This window comes from Haemaphysalis longicornis, unplaced genomic scaffold, assembly GCF_048455015.1.
Source record: "Haemaphysalis longicornis isolate Haplotype H1 unplaced genomic scaffold, Haemaphysalis longicornis Haplotype H1 scaffold_9, whole genome shotgun sequence".
Taxonomy (NCBI): Eukaryota; Metazoa; Arthropoda; class Arachnida; order Ixodida; family Ixodidae; genus Haemaphysalis; species Haemaphysalis longicornis.
Window position 1 is genome coordinate 91,021,600 of NW_027526460.1, and position 18,689 is coordinate 91,040,288.

Genomic DNA, 18,689 nt, shown 5'->3' on the forward strand with positions numbered 1-18,689 from the left:
GAACTCGGTTGGTGCAAGGATTGCAGCTTTATCACACGAATTAAAACACAAAAATACTGATTCGTGTTTCAACCCACCAAATACCACAAAACCACTTAGGGTTCTGTTACACTGTTAATGATTAAAACTTTGCGGCATATGTCAACTTCGCAATTGGAAATGAAGAAGGTAGCTGCTCGTTTGCTACGGAAACAAATTATGAGCTTCTGATGGTTTTGTACAAACGTAGTATCGAATAAACTTGATTTGCAGGAAGACAGGCGTCTTTAGCAAGCCGGAAGCCTGGTTTGCAGTAGGATAAAATCAATGCCAAACTGCTATGTAGTTGTGTATTGGATGACAGGCTGAATGGATGACAGGCCGTGCAAGCACTGTTTGCCAGACCTGCCAAATGAAACTACTGCTGCGACCTGTTTGCTTGGGGTCACTTCAAAAAGAGTGAGGCTTTTTGAGTTGTGTTGTATATCCCGGACGTGGTTTTGCGGCCGAAGTAATTTAGCCAGTTCAAAATGGTGTGGTCCATCAAAATGTAGCCTTGCCACAATGTTCTGATTCCTACACAAATTTTATAATTTACCAAACGGGTGGTCGACTGTGAAGTCACTAACAGGTGGTGGGAGGGGACCTTTGTCGGGGCGTCAAGTCATCCTTGTACTAGTTAATGTCACAGGATAAAGCAAAGTACGTAAGCGTCTGCGATTGGCCCGGAGAGATTAGTCGGAATACGCACACAGTTTGTACACTTGGCGAATTTCTTTTTCGTGAGATTCAAGGGTAACCATACTTAATTAAAAGACGTATTTTTTTTAACATCAACTATGGTTATATTTGCAGCAAGTGTTACAGAGTACATAGTTTTACCAGCGGAAGATAATTGCCGGACAATGCGCTGTAGATTTTATTGCTCCATGTGTGTGAACGTTGATTGTTGCTGCATTGGCAATATTGAGTGCTGTACATTAATTTAGTTTCACCGCACTCTGAATTTTGACTTCATAGAGTCTAATAGTCTGAAACAGTACTGTACCAACGTGCGATACGATAGTGATAAAAATATAGCGAAAAAATTACCTAGTAGCTTATCCGCACCACTTTATTAGCTAAAGGCCCTGGAGCAACAAAAAGTTCGCAGTGTGCATGCTTCAACTTCCAAAGTAAGAGAAAGTGCTACTCACAGGCTTGTCAAGGCGTCGAGGTGTCGAAAAAGTTTCGGGTGTAGTCTTTGTAAGGCGCACTTCCTCAGATCCCTGCAAGTTGGTTTTAGTGGGCTTGTTATTTTATAGTTTTCATCACAGTCTTACAGCCACAACGAGAACAAAAAAAGGGGATACAACCATAGAATTCAACAAGCGCCCCAAAATTGGCAGAGGTAACAGTTTTCCTGTTTTGCCAACCGAATTATTTTATTACTAATTTAATGAAATGCCACGTAATCTTTTCCTCACAATTATTTTAACAAGAACCCTCCCAAGCGAATCTAACCTATCTAGAATTACGTTTATCCTGTGTGTTCGATCAAAAGTCCTTCTAACCGGCTAGAAAAGGCGCCACGAAAATTCTGAAAATATTTGACAGCTCTGCTGGACGAGAACAGCGACTGTCGTCCATGCAAAATGTTGCTCAAACACAGCCCTTTTGATATTCTAGTTGACTGAAACAGCTTGTTCTTTTTTGATTGTGCGATATACGTTGTAGATAACGGAAAGCTTGGAGTCTTAAGCACAAGGTGCTTGCTGTTTTAATGCAGTAAAGTAGCACGAAGAATCATAATCGAGGTGAAAGTATATTAAACAGTTGTGTTTTCTTGCACGTTTTTCTTCGTATCGACGGAAAATCTTGGCTACAAAAAAGAAGGTAGATGAAAGCAGAGTTTTAACTTACAGAATCATGAGATTCTCCAGACCGCTGAATGCTTCCAATGATATATCCCGGATAGCGTTGTGTGACAAGACGCTGAAAATGAAGTTGAACATAGAATTGCTTTGCGGTGAACAACAAAAATAAAACGGGTGCGTTTGAGGGTTAGTCTGAACATAACACACCTACATCGAACCACTTTTTCTGTGGTCATACCTGTCACCCATTGTCAAGTTCCCCTGTAGAGTACGTCGACACCATGATGCATGTAGGTGTATTTTTTATGGCGATGGGTATCGAACCAAACGTTTGGTATTTATTAAAAGATTAGGGTGCACTGCGTTGCTGTCGCTAACATGAAATCTTTTCTCGCAATCTTTCTCCCAAAAATTAAAATCATGTTGTCAGGTCTCTCGGATATGGCTTACTGCACACTTTTTGTTCCAACCTCTCGCAGTGCCGTATTGACCGCATCTTGAAAAATAGGGTAAAAGTATCTCTCCATACTTTGAAGTGCAGGCAAGTGATAATTTATTTTTGCCTGTCGCCTCCTTTTCACTTACCCCTGTGTTTATTGAAGCAATAATTTCATTTTTACATTTTGTATTTCAAGTTTTACTTAGCAATCTCCGGCATCTTAAAAAGAGGACTGCACTGCAAGGTGCCTCGCTGTTCTAAAAAGTCAGGAAACAAAAATGTGCTTATGTCACCGGAAATTATCGGTCTACATTTAAATTAAAGTTATGAAATTTACTCAGTCGTGCCTGAGCGCCGATTACGCAAGTTCTTACGTACGTTTAAAATTTTTCTTGACGAATACTGTTTAATCGTCAGCAGTTTTGATTTGATGCTCCCCTGATGTTTGATCAATACTAATACTGGTTACCAGGCCACCTATCGTTTTTATTTATTGCTGTAATGTCATCGTTGTTTTGCTGACTGATTTACACGGACTAGTTTCCCAGGCCTCTTTGTTGGCTTCGACAGGTTCGGATTGTTGTTAAGTTTTCCGCGAGGTGGAATTAAGTCGATATTGCTGTTATTATTATTCACAGTATTATTCTTTTTCGTACGGTGACTTTCATGAACTTTACAATTGTTTGTGCTGTATTATTCTTTCTCGTACGGTGACTTTCATGAACATTACAATTGTTTGTGTTGCGCAGTATTCTCATTTGTTCACCATATTTTCCAAGCAACAGGAGTAAAACGGAAAGCGCGAACTTTAGCTATTGCAGATTCGTATAGCCTTATTAAATCATTGAAACGCCATAGTGAAGTATAAAGTGTTGATTTTGTTGACTCGCTCACGGTGCCCACTCACGTTGAATAATATACCGCGCCCCAGGGCTTTTGGTTATGCGCAAAATCTTTCCCAATGTTGAGAGTCGACGGAATACAATGCAAACCGCACTCCGGGGCTTTTGGTAATGCGAAAAATATTTCCCAATGCGGAGATTCAACGGAATACAATGCCAGCCGCACGCCAGGCCTCTTCGTAATGCGCAAAATCTTTCCCAATAAGGAGATTATACGGAATACAATGCCATGATAACTAAAGAATAAAAAAATTGTGCCCTAAATTTTTCGTATGTCTGCTCAAAAGCAGGCTTAAAATTCAGTTTTACAGTGCCACCCAGCTGACTGCATTAGCTAGCCTTTTTCCACTCACGCTCTAACCGCTGTGTGGTGCCAGGAATATAAATAAGGGTGCCATAAGAGACGTTTATTCCGGAAATACCGAGACATTAAATAAGCGGTACCGCGTCTGCCGGGAAAAGACGGAAATATTATTACGACTGGTATCATGCGACGCCCATGCCAGTAGCCATAATTTCCTGTTGGAAGTTTTGTGATATAAAGCGTGCTTTATGACATCATCCAGCCATAAAAGTAAGTTTTATGTTGGCGGGCATTTTAATACCCAGTTAAGCTTGGCCCGAAGTTCTCGAACTCCAGGCGTAGTAGTAAAATTTGAATATTGCTTTAATTAAGTGCTAGTCGACCATGCAAGCAATAAGCCGGGCTGGTTTTTTTCTGAGTTAGCAACTCGCGCGCGCGTGCGATACAAGAGTGTGTGCTGAAACACGCAGAAAGTTCGGTACTATGAAAACCACTTTTGTTTTTGTTTTTTGTTCTGGGTGCTTTATTGATTGTGTATGCAAGGCCTCATATAGAAAGCAAACTAAATTAGTCAGAACAGTCATCATCATAGCAGTGTGATAACAAAACGTACAACAAATAGGGCAGGCGTGGAAAAGCTTGCCAGCTTGTTTTCCCCTCTCCAAAGGCCGCTCTGGATAGCGCACTTGTACTCACAGGTTTTCCAGTTCTGTACTGCCTTCAAAGGTGTAGTCCTGAAGACATGAAATGTTGTTATCCAGCAGGTACCTGTTCATTGTAGGATAGATGATCCACAGTGAGGAAACGCCGATGCCAACCAATACTTTAATCTCGTAATCTCGTAATTTGTGTAATCTCGTAATCTCCTACTTTGTGTAGCATCTGTTCTTACACGAGGAAGTTGATCGAATATCTGCTCGTCCTTTAGATCCTCTCCTTCACTTAACCCGGAATAAGATATAGCCATGAGGATGCTGATCTTTACGTAGATTTGTGAAGAACCAAAACCAGCACCCCAAAATTAACTACTTCATAGTTGTTTGGATTACTCTAAGAGTCGCGTAACTAAAGGGTGATGCAACACGTCGTGTTGTTTCCACTTTAGTCAAACAGTTCTTGGGGATTTAGAATAAACCCTAACCACACTTGATAACAAGCTGTAAAAATCAACCCGCAATGCAGAATTATTCTTTCCGCAATAATACGAGGAGCAAATAAAAAATTCTGAAATTTGATGTACCGAAAGTGCTAAGGCAAGGTGCTAGTGTTTTACGCATGAGGCTTCCCATGGGGGTTTGGTAATTCTAGCTGTGTCCAAAATATTGAAAAACATTATACCACTTCATGTATACCATAGGAGGGAACGGTTAGACTGCACCGTTAAAATCTACTGAAGACGTGAATTGTGCTTGGCCCTTTCAACAAGCCTGAAGAAAACCATATAATCTCTATTGTGCACGGTAACAGATTGATTGCGTGCACTTTTTCATTGCTGTAACGCAGGGCTGTTGCGTAATTTCTTAATTGTCGGTATCGTTACTCTCATACAACTTGGAAACAAATTGACGGTTGATCTTATTTTCCTTTGAGCCAAGAAGACTTCTGTCGTCAATTGTGCACGGGGATACAATGAACCTGCGAATAACAATTCTTTTTCTTTCAATTCGTCACTGACGTTTCTGGTTACGCACTCCAGGAGTTTCATCTCCCTAACCGTATTAATTTGTTTATCCTGTCATACTTACGCGTCTTTCAACCTTGGCAGATTCCCGAACACGTTCCGTGTCAGTTCTTTCACTTTTGAGGAAGACAAAGACCTATAAGTGAGGAAGCATTGCGCTATAAGAAATAGTTTGGTCCTTTGAAGTTTGAGCAGTGAGGCTTGAAATACAGAATACTTACAGCGTCTCCAAGTATGGCATGAACGGGAAGTCGCTGGTTCGCAACGTTGTAAAAGTGTTTCCTGAGAGGTCGCTGCACGCAGTGGAATGAGAAAATGCTTATCCATCGCATTCACTTCAAACAATCCTTACATTACCTCAAGAAACCATTGTCGGCTCCCGCTTATACGAAGTCCGCAGGGACAGCAGAAAACTTCGAATTAACCGAATTTTCAATTGAACAAAGGCACAGGAACAGCATTGTTGTTTGTCCGCAAGACGGGTTCTTTCTTGATTTTGTTCCGAATCTCGACTGTCGTCGCCAATTCGAGCGTACGACACGGCTTGCCCTGATAGTTGAGGCTTAAATTCGAAGCATGAAGCATCCACCACGCAAACTCCACACAGGGCGCTGTGCGAAAAAAAGAAGTTGAAAACGGAAAAGGGGATGCGTACGCTGCCGCTAGTCTCAGCTAACTTGCCGATTTATCGACTGCGACCTGTCCAGTGCCCTGTCGCAGTTGCAATGGCGGCAGCATAGTGCAGAGCACAGCGGTGTTTTGGCGCTTAAAATTTTTAATTCTACCCGAAACTGACGGTCACCTCAATGCTTTTTATTCAAACTAACTTCTAATGAACTGATATCTCGAGTTCCAACTTCAAATTATCGGGCAATGTCTCCTATTTATTTGCCTGTAAAACTGCCGGGGCAAGCACGTCTTTCAATTAACCTAAAATTATAAGTAACCGGCTTCGAATTATCGAGAGAGGACCGTGTATCCGCTTCGATGATTTCATTTGTCGGCAAAAAATCAGTGCAGAACCGTCCGCCATTTCTTTCATACTTGGAGAGCAGGCTTCCGAAAATTTGTTGAATTATTTATTCTAGACTGCTCCTCTCTTTCCCTGTGATATGACATTCAATTAGAGACGCGTCCTTTTGACTCCTATGTTCTGCAATGAGCAACTTGACAGATGTCATTGCACTGCAGAGACCCAATCCCGGAACATTGCTTCTCTCTGTATGCAAACGTTCAATTCTCGTAATGCCTTGCAAAATTTATTGATAGAAGGGTCTTAGTGACTTGGGCTTTCTAAGAACTTTATAACTACAATTCAGAGAAATTGTCTATGAAATTGTTCCCAAGATCTGTGTGTCTAGAAACAACTGATAGCCTGGCCATTATTCCTGGTGTGAAGACCTTGGTGGGGCATTTGCTAGGTTCCACAAGGAACAGCAGACTGTTGATTGTGCATGAGTATTTTTATCAATGCCACTTACGCCGCAGTGCTCTCGGGAAGCAGTTGATAAAGATTCAATTAACGATTTTTGTGGTGACTGTTCCTAATTGTCATCACAATCTTGTTCTGGACAATTCGAAATTTATCCTCAGTATTTCACCGTAAACTATAACTAACGTGCACTCTTCGTTCGTTCCCGTGTGCCTTAATTTGAGCAGCTTTGTGACTGTATAATCGTCATGCCGACGCACATCACTATAAACGTGGAGATTTAACGGTGGTGACAAAAGCACGCGAACCAGCAGGCGGTTTCTCCCTTCTCCTTTTTTTGGCTCGGCCCACGTGGGGCAAAAACATTAACATTTTTTCGAAGCCGACTGCTCCCATACAACCTATAGCTACGCTACAGTCTCTGAAGTGAGATTGCATATATTTCAAACACCATTCAAAAGCTTGAAGCGCTGTGTTTGTGAACTCTTTTTGCTTTTCTTATTCGGCACCATCATTTTGTGCTTCTTAAAATTGTTTGTATTTTTTGTGCGGCTTTGTTATAACAATCACGAAAAGTCATGGTGGCCAGCGCAGACGAAAAACACGGAACAGGAAGAGAAGTGACGGCACGAGCGCTGTCTAACGACTGAAATTTTGATTAGGAAGACTGGTGATATTTAGGGGAAAGGGGGGGGGGGGGGGGCTTATCATCCGCCATGCGCACAGATCTCTTTGCGCAGAGCCGAGACAATCCACGAAATAACAAAAAAAAATCTAAAAAAGTGAACTGACACACTCATACAAAGGACCTACCCGCTAAACCCACCTCGACATCCGTTTGCGCAATGGAAGTGTGGCTCACGCACGTCCCTGTGCTTTTGTAAATTTGATATGCTTCGACGATTTCCCGCGTTCGCTGGCTTTGGCTTATCACAACTACTGTCTAATTAAACTTGAGAGCGCCGCCGCACTTCCGGAAGTGGCAGAATATGTGCAAGAATGGTACGTCCTTGAGAGACCCCGCATGTTCGCCTAAAAATACGTTTAGGCATCGTCCTGCCTGGCCAATATACTTGCCACCGCATGGATAGAGAGGAATGAAGTATACAACTCCACAGACACGATCGATGAAACACGTAGCGTGCATTATGCAGCCCTTACCACCCCCATAGCTGCTCCTTCTTCTTCCACCCTTCTGTTTATACGTGTCCACACACTCCCCAACCTCTTGCCACCTAGGAACACGACATTCGAGTCGTAACGACCAGCAATTTTCTTCGAGCGCCCCCTGTTTTTTTTTAGATAGCATGTATCTTCTTAATAAAACATTCAGTTCTTAGACAGCGCTCGCACCATAACCTTTCTTCCTTGTCCACAGGGTTTTCGTGTGCTCTGACCATCGTGGCACCTTCCAACTTTGCTACCCAGAAAGTCTAGAAACACCTGGCTTGAGTCGGGAACAGCACTCAGCGTTCTTATATTCAAAAAGAATACATTTTAATACCGGCTGGAAATCAAACCGCGTTTTTCTAAGTGATTTAAGGATCAGAAGGGAAGACGAACAACCATCACACCTATAAAACGACTAGGCAAGTTGTACGTGGTTTTCTCTAGCTGCCTCCCTCATCGCACGCACGAATATGTTTTCTTGCATCTGGTTTACAAAAACATTGAGGTCTTCTTCGTGTATTTAAACAAACACCGCTATGCTTCTCATAAACGCTTTCCTTCTTTCCTTCTCGTACGGAAGCAGTGCGAAAGCTATGGTTATCGTCAGCACGGAGCAGCACTGCGTGCTTCGCTTATCGCAGCACATACGCCTGCAGTTCCAGCTTTTGATTTTGTGGCATTTTTCTTAAAGTGGCCATCGAATATGTTCATTGCTGAATTTGAAGGGAAGCCTGCCAATAGCCGATACACCGCTGTAATGACGTAATTAGAGCGGTTGAAGAACGCCAACACAGGTAAAGAAAGCAAAATCTTTTCAGCAAGTTTCCAAGACATTTGATGGTTATAGAGTCGAAATTTCTGGCTGAGGTACTTTGCGACCCTTTAATCTAAAGACTAGATGTGCTGCTTGACTACGTTATGCAAGTAATCAGGATTTCGAAAAAGATTGAAAAATGGGCAGCACGGTTCCTTTAACCGACGAAATCATAAATCTCCACCCAAATTTAGTATTCCGAAGTACTTTGCCGACCTTATCTAAGAACCTCCGATCAGAAGTCAACATCCCCTTCTCGCAATTGTCTCTATTTCCCCACCCATTAAGACTCAGGTGATCCTCAATAGATCGCTTTTAATGACCGAGTTGTGCTCAGTTGAAAGCTGAAGGTGAGTTTACACTTTTGCTGTCAGTGGGAATGTGGTTTGACAGCATCATTTCTATCGTACGTGAGCATGTGAGCTGCATGGATAAACCTAGCAGAAACCGAAGCCACCCATAAAACCTCGGTGACAACGGCTTGCGCATCACGCTTTATGTACTCTCTGCCCGACACCATGCCTGAAGTGTGGCGGCTCCCTCAGAACACGGCGGGAACAGACCGGACGATGTTGCCAAATTATAAGGTATGAAGCACTATTTTAAATGGATTGATCGGGCGTAAAGCTAGATTTCACGTTGCAGATGCCGTGTTTCTACCCAGAACATGTCTTTGGGGTGGATTTTCTGGAGCTTCCTACTCAATTCAAGCTCCACAGAAGGCACAGAAGCAGCAGGTAATTGAGTTTGCTACAAGAAAAAAAACACCCCTAAAATGACCGGGATGGACATTTTCAGCGGTCGTGAACTGAGGTCTTTTATATGCGAATTGATGACTGTGTGTTCTGATAATGCACCAAATACATGATATAGCCTCTAAACAATACCACTACATAATAAGGCCCCGTGATATTTGCATTTGCGAGTCAGCCTTGCAGTTTCCATGAGCCTTTAAAATACGGACACGCGCATATGTTTCAAAAGTATTCAGTTACTTCATCGGCGGCAGCAGAAAGGCAGAAGCCTAAAGTCACTATTGCGTAAGAAGCGCCGCAGAAACAAGGACACTATCCCTGTAGGTTGAACCAACGCAACAAAAATGCAGTAAACTCTAACAAGGCCAAAACATCACCACTTTTATGTTCCCGAATTGTATAAGAAACAAGCCAAATTAGGCTCAGTAAGTACATTTGGAGTTCTCGAATTTATGTTTACCGGGGAGCTTCAGTAATGACCCCGACATGATTAATATGCCCATTTTGCGGAAGGGCACAGTTAGTTCTTTTTAAACCATTCGTCTTTGAGGTAACTATAGCAGGGTACTTACGGTACAATCATACCAAATTTAAGCTCACGCCTACTGAGCTCGATAGTATAACACAACGCACTACAACTTCACTATATAAAATTGCGTTCGCATAAGTTACGGGGCCAAAGATTTGATTTGAAGTTGCACTACGTCCATCTTAGATATTTCGTAACAAAGACAATACTAACAAACGAGAGTTTCTGTCAAACCTACGCATGGACGTGCGAGAAGCACAGCAGGCTAAATTCGCGTAGTAAATATTGCGCGAAAAATTGTTAAGAATAGATACACCTTTTAAAAGAGCGTTAGAAATAATATTTCGCTAAGCGGTGGTGCTTTGTAATTCCATCTGACCAGGCTTCATAACGAGGCTTTATTACAGGAGACGGTGTTTGTCATGTATTAGCAGGCTCTGAAAGATATATTACACGGGCTGCGATACATACACAGGTTTGCCGTCTAAGTTCTGGAAAAACTAGGAGCAACTAAAAGTTTACTGTTATTCGGTTACTGTGAATTCTTTTAGTTCAGGTTGAGAATTGGGACCTTTCAAATAAAAGATATCGCCTTTTTCGTAACGATTACACGTCAGTAACTACCTTGAATGGTTATTTTTTTTTGGACAGGCGCTTTATATTCGGCTGAATGGTGCAGGTGTCCTTCGAAGACTAATTTAACCAGTGCACGAAATACTGCAAACCGCTGTTAGCAATGTATAACGCTATATAACGCTATTCAATCAATGGCAACAGCAATGTCCGACATGGTGATACTTACAGATCGATAGCGTTGGGTGGAACTGCGGGTGGCAGTGCCTTGAGGCCAGTATTTTCGCAGAAGAAGCTTCGATATATGCAACGGCAGCCCGGGTGCACCCAATCTGCACAACATGGAAGAAAAAACCTTGCCTTATAAAACTCATCCACGTGTTATTTCTGAACCTACAAGTGTTTGTTCATGATGATAGCAACCGCACGCCTTTCATCTTGTAAATACAGTGGGGTTAGTACGACCAACATTGTGTTCGCGGAACCAGACAAAAGGGGTAGATTGCCTGGTTCCTGCGATGCTTTCGTTCATCACGACTAAAAGGACAAGGCGGAAGAAGCTATTGTTTTTGTCTAGGGGTTGTAGGTGGAGAAGGCGGGTTGCTGTGCAAGTTGGTTATCGTTTAGTACGACGGGAAGGTTTTTGCCGCAGCGATTTTAATCACTGTTTATGTCTTACACCTAAACGAGAATAAGAAACATAGAACTTTTTGGACTCCAGACTCTTGAACCCAGCGAATATATTCCCATGCGAGAAGAGCTGATCAAACAGTCGTAGCCATACTTGGTAGGAGCATATGTTTGCCTTGGACAGGTAAACTAACAGCCATATTTTCATCCCTAAGTTAGGCTATGCATCTGCGCCGTAACAATACTTTCTCGCCGGCGATGTGTGCTTTGCTGAAGTGAATTGAGGATGGTTATGTTTCTTCACTTTCGTTTAATAAAGGTATGTGTAATCACAGGGACTGAAGAAACGTGCTGACAGTGGAAAAACATTAATTAAGTCTCTGACTTCTTGCGACTCCGGGAGTATTCTTGCTTGACGTCAAAGTCTTTCGACACATCTCATTTTGTTGGCTGTGTAAACACACGTATTTTTCCGCTGAGCACGCTCCCTTGCGTTTGATCTCTCATGTTTAACTATCACTAGCGATGTTCGACCCGCGTCCGTAAGTCTGTGAACTTTTATGTCTGCATTTACAGGCCTGATCATACTAGAGTTGATTTTGAAAAGGAATCCTCAAAAACAAGCGGACCTTCCTCCTTTCGTCAATTCTTAAAATTAGCTCTCCGCATTTTCAGTACTATGTTTGTGGTACGTTCCGTTTGTCGTACGGAACCGCGGCATATCAGCACGTATTATGTAATCTTTGCATGTTCCGCACTTTTTCACGTTGGAACATCAGCCTTTCGGGGAAAAAATGTAGGAAGCTCACATTAACGCGTAAGACGTGAAGGTAGCGAAGCTGTACGCAGCCTTCACGACCATCACGATGGTTTAAGTCCACGATTGAAGTCGGTTTTCTTCCTCCTCGCGGCCGCAACAAGCTTTACTCCGTCATTGTCGCTATAAGTGTGAGCTTTACTCATCTTTTTTATGTGATAATCATTGGACATCACCTTGGAGTGCGTACGCTATGACGTCTCTTTCTCGTTCCGAGCAAGTGTTGCCACGCTTGCGGCGAACGCTGGAGATTTTTTGGGCAATCCCTGAAAATCTCCCTAAGTGGGTATGTTTGGTTGTACAAACGTGCGCCGGGGCGCTGGGCGGTCGCCGCACCCTTGGCTTTTTTTTACTGCCGGGCGGTTTCAAAATGTTTGCCGCGAAAGTGCCACCGAAATTTCGCGAACGCAGCTTTGTGCTCCTCAAGTTCACTGGCGTTGTGCCTGCATCGCTTCGTGGCTGCTACTTATTGCCCGCTTCCTAGCTTTCTTCTTGCCACCTCAGCATTCAGCAGAAGCCTTACTGGTTTGCTTCATTTCCCCCTAAAAGGCGGTCTGAGGTAGCCTTAGGTGATTTCTTGGATTTCCCACTGCTACTCAAGGAGCCAACCCATTCCTGGCAGATTTGCTTTGCCTCTTGCTATGGAGTTTTGCGGCATGGACCTTAAAATCTAGGTGAGTATCGACTAATACAGCCCCGCTGTAAAACTCCCAGTTGGATTCCCTCCTCGGTAAAAAGCAAGACCTATCGGCTTGCTAAAGGTAGCCAATAAATCAACGGTGCACTACCTGCTGAAAACCGTGAAAAATCAGCTTATATTTCACTTTCAGCAACCCGGAATAGAGAGAGGGATGACGCAACTGGTTTCATAATATATGTGATTGGCGCTCATGAATGTTCCTCTGCGAGCGTTCGTGTACGGAGCTGGGAGCGCTGCCGCGACCCGGTAGCTACCAGGAACAGAGATTGTGCTACGTTTTGGAAATCATAAAAATCTGCGAAATGTGAGCGCTTACTGGTCCACTGGTAGACTAAAATGCTTCGTGGAACTACCCCAGAGTTTGGCCGTCCACCGTCCACCGGTGTGGTCAATCTCTCACCTGTACATACCCATTACAATCACCCTTTGTAGATAATCATCATCCAAGTCGCTTGGTTGTTGAGTCCAAATCTTGCAAGTAAAGCAGGCCACCGCTCGATCCCCTGCCTCTCTGAGAGAAGCATCCTGTCTCCTTACAAAACATTTAAGTTAGACTTATCCGTACACCGAGAGCCCACCCGAAGTGGCCGGCTTTTTTGCGTCTAAAGAAAAAAGTAAGGCACCCACGCTCCGTTGCGCTTGACTTTAAAAGGCCACATTCCTACGAAACACTGCACTAGACAAGTTACTCTAGATCACATACAGAGCAAGTGTGTCGCGTATCTACTCTTTCGCACTGTGGCGTTCATCTATTTACTTCGCTTGTGTGGTGTCACTGACGTTCATATATTTATTTTCCTTGGGTTGGTGTTGCTACTCTTTTTTTCGCGTCGTTCACTTTTCATTTTGTTTCAGTGTTTACATTAACGATTCTCTTTTCAATGTATTTTTATATCCGGACTCTGGTGGCAGCATTCTCTTGTTTTTACTTTCTCTCTTTTTTCAACGTTCCTTGTTTGTCTTTATCCTGCTGTAACCCTAATGTCTAATATTCACCACTCATCAAGGGAGTCATCCCCCCACCCCCATCTGGTGTAGCAAGCCTTGTCCCTAGCAGGGCTGACCTCACCAGTTCACATACAGAGCCTTCGCTCTCTCTCTCTCTCTCTCTCTCTCTCTCTCTCTCTCTCTCTCTCTCTCTCTCTCTCTCTCTCCTCTCTCTCTCTCTCTCTCTCTCTCTCTCTCTCTCTCTCTCTCTCTTCTCTTTCTCTCTCTCTCTCTCTCTCTCTCTCTCTCTCTCTTTCTCTCTCTCTCTCTCTCTCTGCGGCACGCTTCGATAAAAATAGAAAAAGTCGGGAATATTTTTATTTTGTCCCTCTGTTCGCTCTCGTTGATGTCATGCTTGAAATCTAGATCACAGAGTAATTGCTCTTCCACTATGCCGTGTTCCCTTAAAGTAGGTGCGGTGCCATCAGCCGCGATGTGATCGTTTCAGAAAGAATCGAGTTTCGGTTTCACTCGCGGGGGCTACCGCTTAACGCAGACTACCTGCGGATCCTTGCCGGGCACAGAAATAATATATAAGCGGGAACTTCCAAGTTTCGCATGAATGAGAAAAAAAATTTGTTTACACTTCCAATATTTGTGAATAATGGCGATGGGCAATGGGCCACGCTTTCTACGCGCCTGATGCTCCTTTTATTCCGAGTTGAGCATATCCCTTTTCTCCTACAATCTTTGACGTCGGAAAATAAAGGTGTGCAAACTGTTTAGCAACAGTGGGTTTGTAATTTTCCGTAATTGAATCATCTTGCTCTTTTCCCCGTAGTCTGGTGCTCTAAAGCAGGGATCGGCAACTTGCGGCCCGCGGGGCAGTATTCTGCGGCCTCAAGCACGTCATCAAAGCCCCCACCACCCCCCCCCCCCTCTCTCCCCTGCCACATCCTATCTGAAGGCCGTCACGCCAGTTTTGACCTCAAATTGTGTTAGACGGGAGAAAAGAACAGAGAATTGATCGCTTCCAGTTGGCATTGGTCCCCCATCTTCCCACTTAGCCAGATTACTGTTAATTATTGATAATTATTGTCCATTCTCTCTTTTTTCATTTTTTACAAATATCCCCTTCCCCTACACGATTTTTCATCTGCCCCTGCTCCGTGCCGGGCTCAAATGGTTTCCGTCCTCTGCTCTGAAGCACTGGGAGAGGCCGATAGTTCTAACGCGTTTCTAGTATGTCTTTAAATAAGATGCCTTTATTATACAAAGAGCTTTAAATAAGATGCCATCAGTACGCGAACCTTCATGATAATTGGTTTCACAGTGTATGGTGAAAAAGTGGGCCTTTGAGCTTGTTTTACTAAAGGATCTCACAAGTCCTTTTCGACCCGCATGAAAGAAATAGAGAAAAATCGTTCCAAGAAGTCAACCCCTATTTGCCGTGATAGCGCTGTCACTAATTTCTGCCGCCATTGTTTGTCTAATTATCCTCGGATTGTCTGCATCAATTATTTTCTTTCCTGTGTTATTTTTGGAGCGACCGAGCGGTTGAGCTGCGTATGGATAGGCACGGAAGCAGAAAACGCGCTTAGAACGCGCGTGTCCGCAACGCCGCTCATCGACGCTCTTGGGTGTTGAGAGCGTTTTCATGCTCTCGTGGCATTCTCATCCTTTGCCTTCTTGATTGAGAAGCTTCACACACCGGCATAGAAACGTTGCCTAGCAGCGTTGCACGTCACGAGAAAGTGTGTGCACCATTGTTTGAACAGAAGGGTGTTTCAGCTGTGTCATTCATCCTCAACGGGAACCTTCAGAGTGAGAAAGTTTTTCATGTTTTAGCATGAACGCATAAAAGCCATAAGGTAGCGTTTATGATTTAGAATGAAAGACACAGGTTGAATTTAATGCTCCCTCATAAAGGTCACCCCTCAAAGTTCATTCTTGAGTGCTTCTCGGGACGCAACGAAAGGTGCTCTAGCCAGCTTTATTGCCTGTACAGCACGTCATACTTTAAAATCATACTTCGATTCTTCTAGAGTGTATTAAAGCTATAATAATCGCATTGTTCCCATTAGATATGCTACAACTAAATGCGCGCAATTTTCAACACACGGCTTCTAACGGCCCAGAGTTAGCTTTGGTTTGTGGTTTATTGCTTTCAAGTTATGACAGCCTGCGTAAAGACTCCAGTTTTTGTTGCACTTTAGATTAAACGCGCGTCGGCGCCGGTTGCTTTTCTCATTTCCCGGTTTCGGCGGCTTTTTCTTCAAAATATTTATTGCAAAGAAGTACGTCTAACAATCTAGATGCCGTTGCGTCGCCCTCATCTCGGGCGCCTACCTGCATACCAAACAGTGGGATTGCCCGCAGCAACGGGAGGCACAAGGTGAATTCATTTCCTCTCGGACCAGCGATGCGGAGACATGAAAAGTTGGAGGAAGAGTTTCATTTCATCAATCTTGCTCCAGAAACTTGGAAGGCTGAAGTTCCTTTTCAAAGCGACGCGCCATGTGTGCGCTCACTTCACGAAGCTATCACACTTCCGTTGTCAACGCACAATATTACGATACGTGCTTTCATCTAAGTGCTCCACATGCAAGGTTATCCGAAGACTCATAAAACAAACAACCTTGATCCTCAAAACCAGTAATGTTTATATTTCTTCCCAGTTTAGAGAGGCGAAACTCAATCACTATGGAAGCCGAACAACGGGGTTCTATCTGACGCTACCCTTCATCAACGATATTTATGAATGTAAAAAAGAAATTACCGCTGATATGACACTCACAGTTGTGTGGTTTAGATGCTTGACGGTGTTGAACTTCAAAGAACAAACGAACTGATTATCCTTCTTGGTGCACTGATTATGCGGAAGACCCAAACCACAACTTTGAATCCACACCCCAATGCCGCCATTGCTTCACAGGTCGGTGAACATTGAGTAGCCATTGTGGAATCTTGATGATCGACAACGTGCGTTAATTTCCCCAGTGGGCTCAGAATGTTCGATAAGACATCGCCGTCCACATTCACGCCTCGTAAATATACGCCGGGTCGACAGGTAATAGCGATATAAATCATGGTGGATGACGTAGAATGGAACAGAGTGTACGTTTCGACTCAGCTGCATACATCCACGTGCACGGCGAAACGGGCCATTAGGGAACACGTGGGGTCATTTGTCATCGGTGAAAATGTCCCACAAAGGTTGCCCATTAACTTCAAGGAACGAGGAAAACCTGGTATTCGGAGTTATTCGCGGTCTGCCGGAAGGTGAGTTAAATCCTATTTCCCGGAGAAGAACGTTGACCTACATACTTCTAAAGATGCATTCCAAGAGGCTCCTAATGTTTTTATTGTTAACCATTGATTTACCGATAACGAGATAATATCAAATGTAGTAATGGACAGTATTTGCGATTAGGCGGGTTTCAAACCCTACCATCGGAGTGTAATAAATCACACAATAATAAAAACGGCGGCAATGATTAGTTCGTAAGCGCCTCTTAGTCGTTGCTCGAAATTAGGGATCGGTACGCCCTGTAAGGAAAACCTCAATGAGTTTTTCTCTCAATGTTCAGTAAGTTCTCGTAAGGACATATGTATTCAACGGATGCTCGATACGCAGATGACGTCCACCGCTGTGATTGGAGAAGGGTTGCAGAGGGAGCAAAATAGTGGAACCTTTCATTGCGTTTACCGTTTGATTTCTTAAATGCCGCCAGGACCTACTGTAGCGCTGGCAACAGCAGGCGACGGTTTTCTGCAGTTGACCTAGTAACGTAATATCTCGTTATAACGAAGTCAGCGGGACTGTCAAAAAATTTGTTGTAAGCAGTGTTTCAATATAAGCGACAACTCGAGAAAGGCTGAAGCCTTTGAGCTTTAATTCCACAACAGCTGTGAGGGATCAAAACACAATGTATTCGGTGAAGCAAAACTTAATTAGGTGCAAAACAAGAAGTGAGCTTTGGCTGTTTCAAGTTCTTGCTGGGCGCGAGCAACCCCTGCTCCAATTTGGCCAAGCATTGAAATGACGCTGCGATCCCCGCACATAAAAGTGGCAGTGGCAGTGGCCACTTTATAGGGGGCGTGCTGGCGTCCAGGCAAGCTGCGAGCGTTTTGCGCTGGAAAGCGCATCAAACGCAGCGGCTCAGTGTGAGGTTGTGTTTGTTCAGCTAAAACATTATTCATCAGCACAGGCATGAAAACCGACGGGTTTTGTCCTAGGGGCTTTGCATGATCACTGAGTATTTTTTTTTTCAGAGCTCTGCAGCCGTCAAGTTTGCGACAGAAGAGTTTTTTTGGCGCCCTGTTATCGATGCCACTGCTTGTTCTATGGACCGAGTGTCGGTGTTCGTGCACCATCTCGTCCAGGGACAAAATTCAATGGCCCTATCGGGCATGACAGGCTCGGGACAATCATCGGGGAAACACCAGCTTGCGTTGGCGGGCCATGTTTACAGCCTGACTGGCCGCTGAGTCGCCGCCGCTCGGCGACGCCTCCCCTCCCCACTCCGCTGTAAGCAGGTCAAGCTCTTCGTGCGCTTTGAGTAATGCGGCCTAAAATGCATGTGTTTGGGTTGGGAGCGGAAGAAATTTCGAATAAAGGGATATTTCGAGTAAAGAGACTTCGTTATAACAAGGGATTACTGTATTTCATTTACTATCGCAAAAACCAGGCATCCGTGAATTTTTTAATAAAGGAACACTGCAAACATCACTCATGTATTCATTTTCTGCCTTGTATTTCCGTAGTGTGTTGTTCTTGTCCAACAATCTGGACAAGTATGAACATTGACACCAGACTTGAACGTTTAGATTTGGCGGTGGGTATATGAGACTATTGCGCAGCTTCCGTTTCACTTTGGCCGGGTGGATGAATCGAGTCACAGACAGACAGACAGACAGACAGACAGACAGACAGAAATTTGTGCGTTTAAGTAGCCCAAGAAAGACTATCGTCCTCAAAATAGTCGTCTGAACACCCTCTTGATTAACATCTGTAGGGAATGAGAGGCCTCATCTCATTCCTCCCTCTTTGAGGGGGCGGAGAGGCAGTACAAGGAGGGTGGCAATATCACTTGTCACTGGAGGGCGGAGACGCACATGGACCGATTAGACTGTGCCAATATGCCATCAGTAGTTAAAAAATTGCACTGTAATCACAAC

At 43.8% G+C, this 18,689-nt stretch overlaps 1 protein-coding gene across 2 annotated transcripts in view; it reads right to left on the reverse strand.

Annotated features, from left to right (window-relative positions):
* The window catches only part of LOC144153658 (uncharacterized), a 205,784-nt gene that overhangs the window by 33,565 nt on the left and 153,530 nt on the right, over positions 1-18,689 (reverse strand). For both annotated transcript variants that reach the window (XM_077685321.1, XM_077685320.1), the window contains exons 5-10: positions 10,664-10,766; positions 5,383-5,454; positions 5,226-5,297; positions 4,177-4,248; positions 1,882-1,953; positions 1,176-1,247 (exon numbers count right to left, since the gene is read on the reverse strand). In XM_077685321.1, coding sequence (XP_077541447.1) covers positions 1,176-1,247; positions 1,882-1,953; positions 4,177-4,248; positions 5,226-5,297; positions 5,383-5,454; positions 10,664-10,766 — 463 coding nt within the window. The remainder of the gene's footprint in view (positions 1-1,175; positions 1,248-1,881; positions 1,954-4,176; positions 4,249-5,225; positions 5,298-5,382; positions 5,455-10,663; positions 10,767-18,689) is intronic.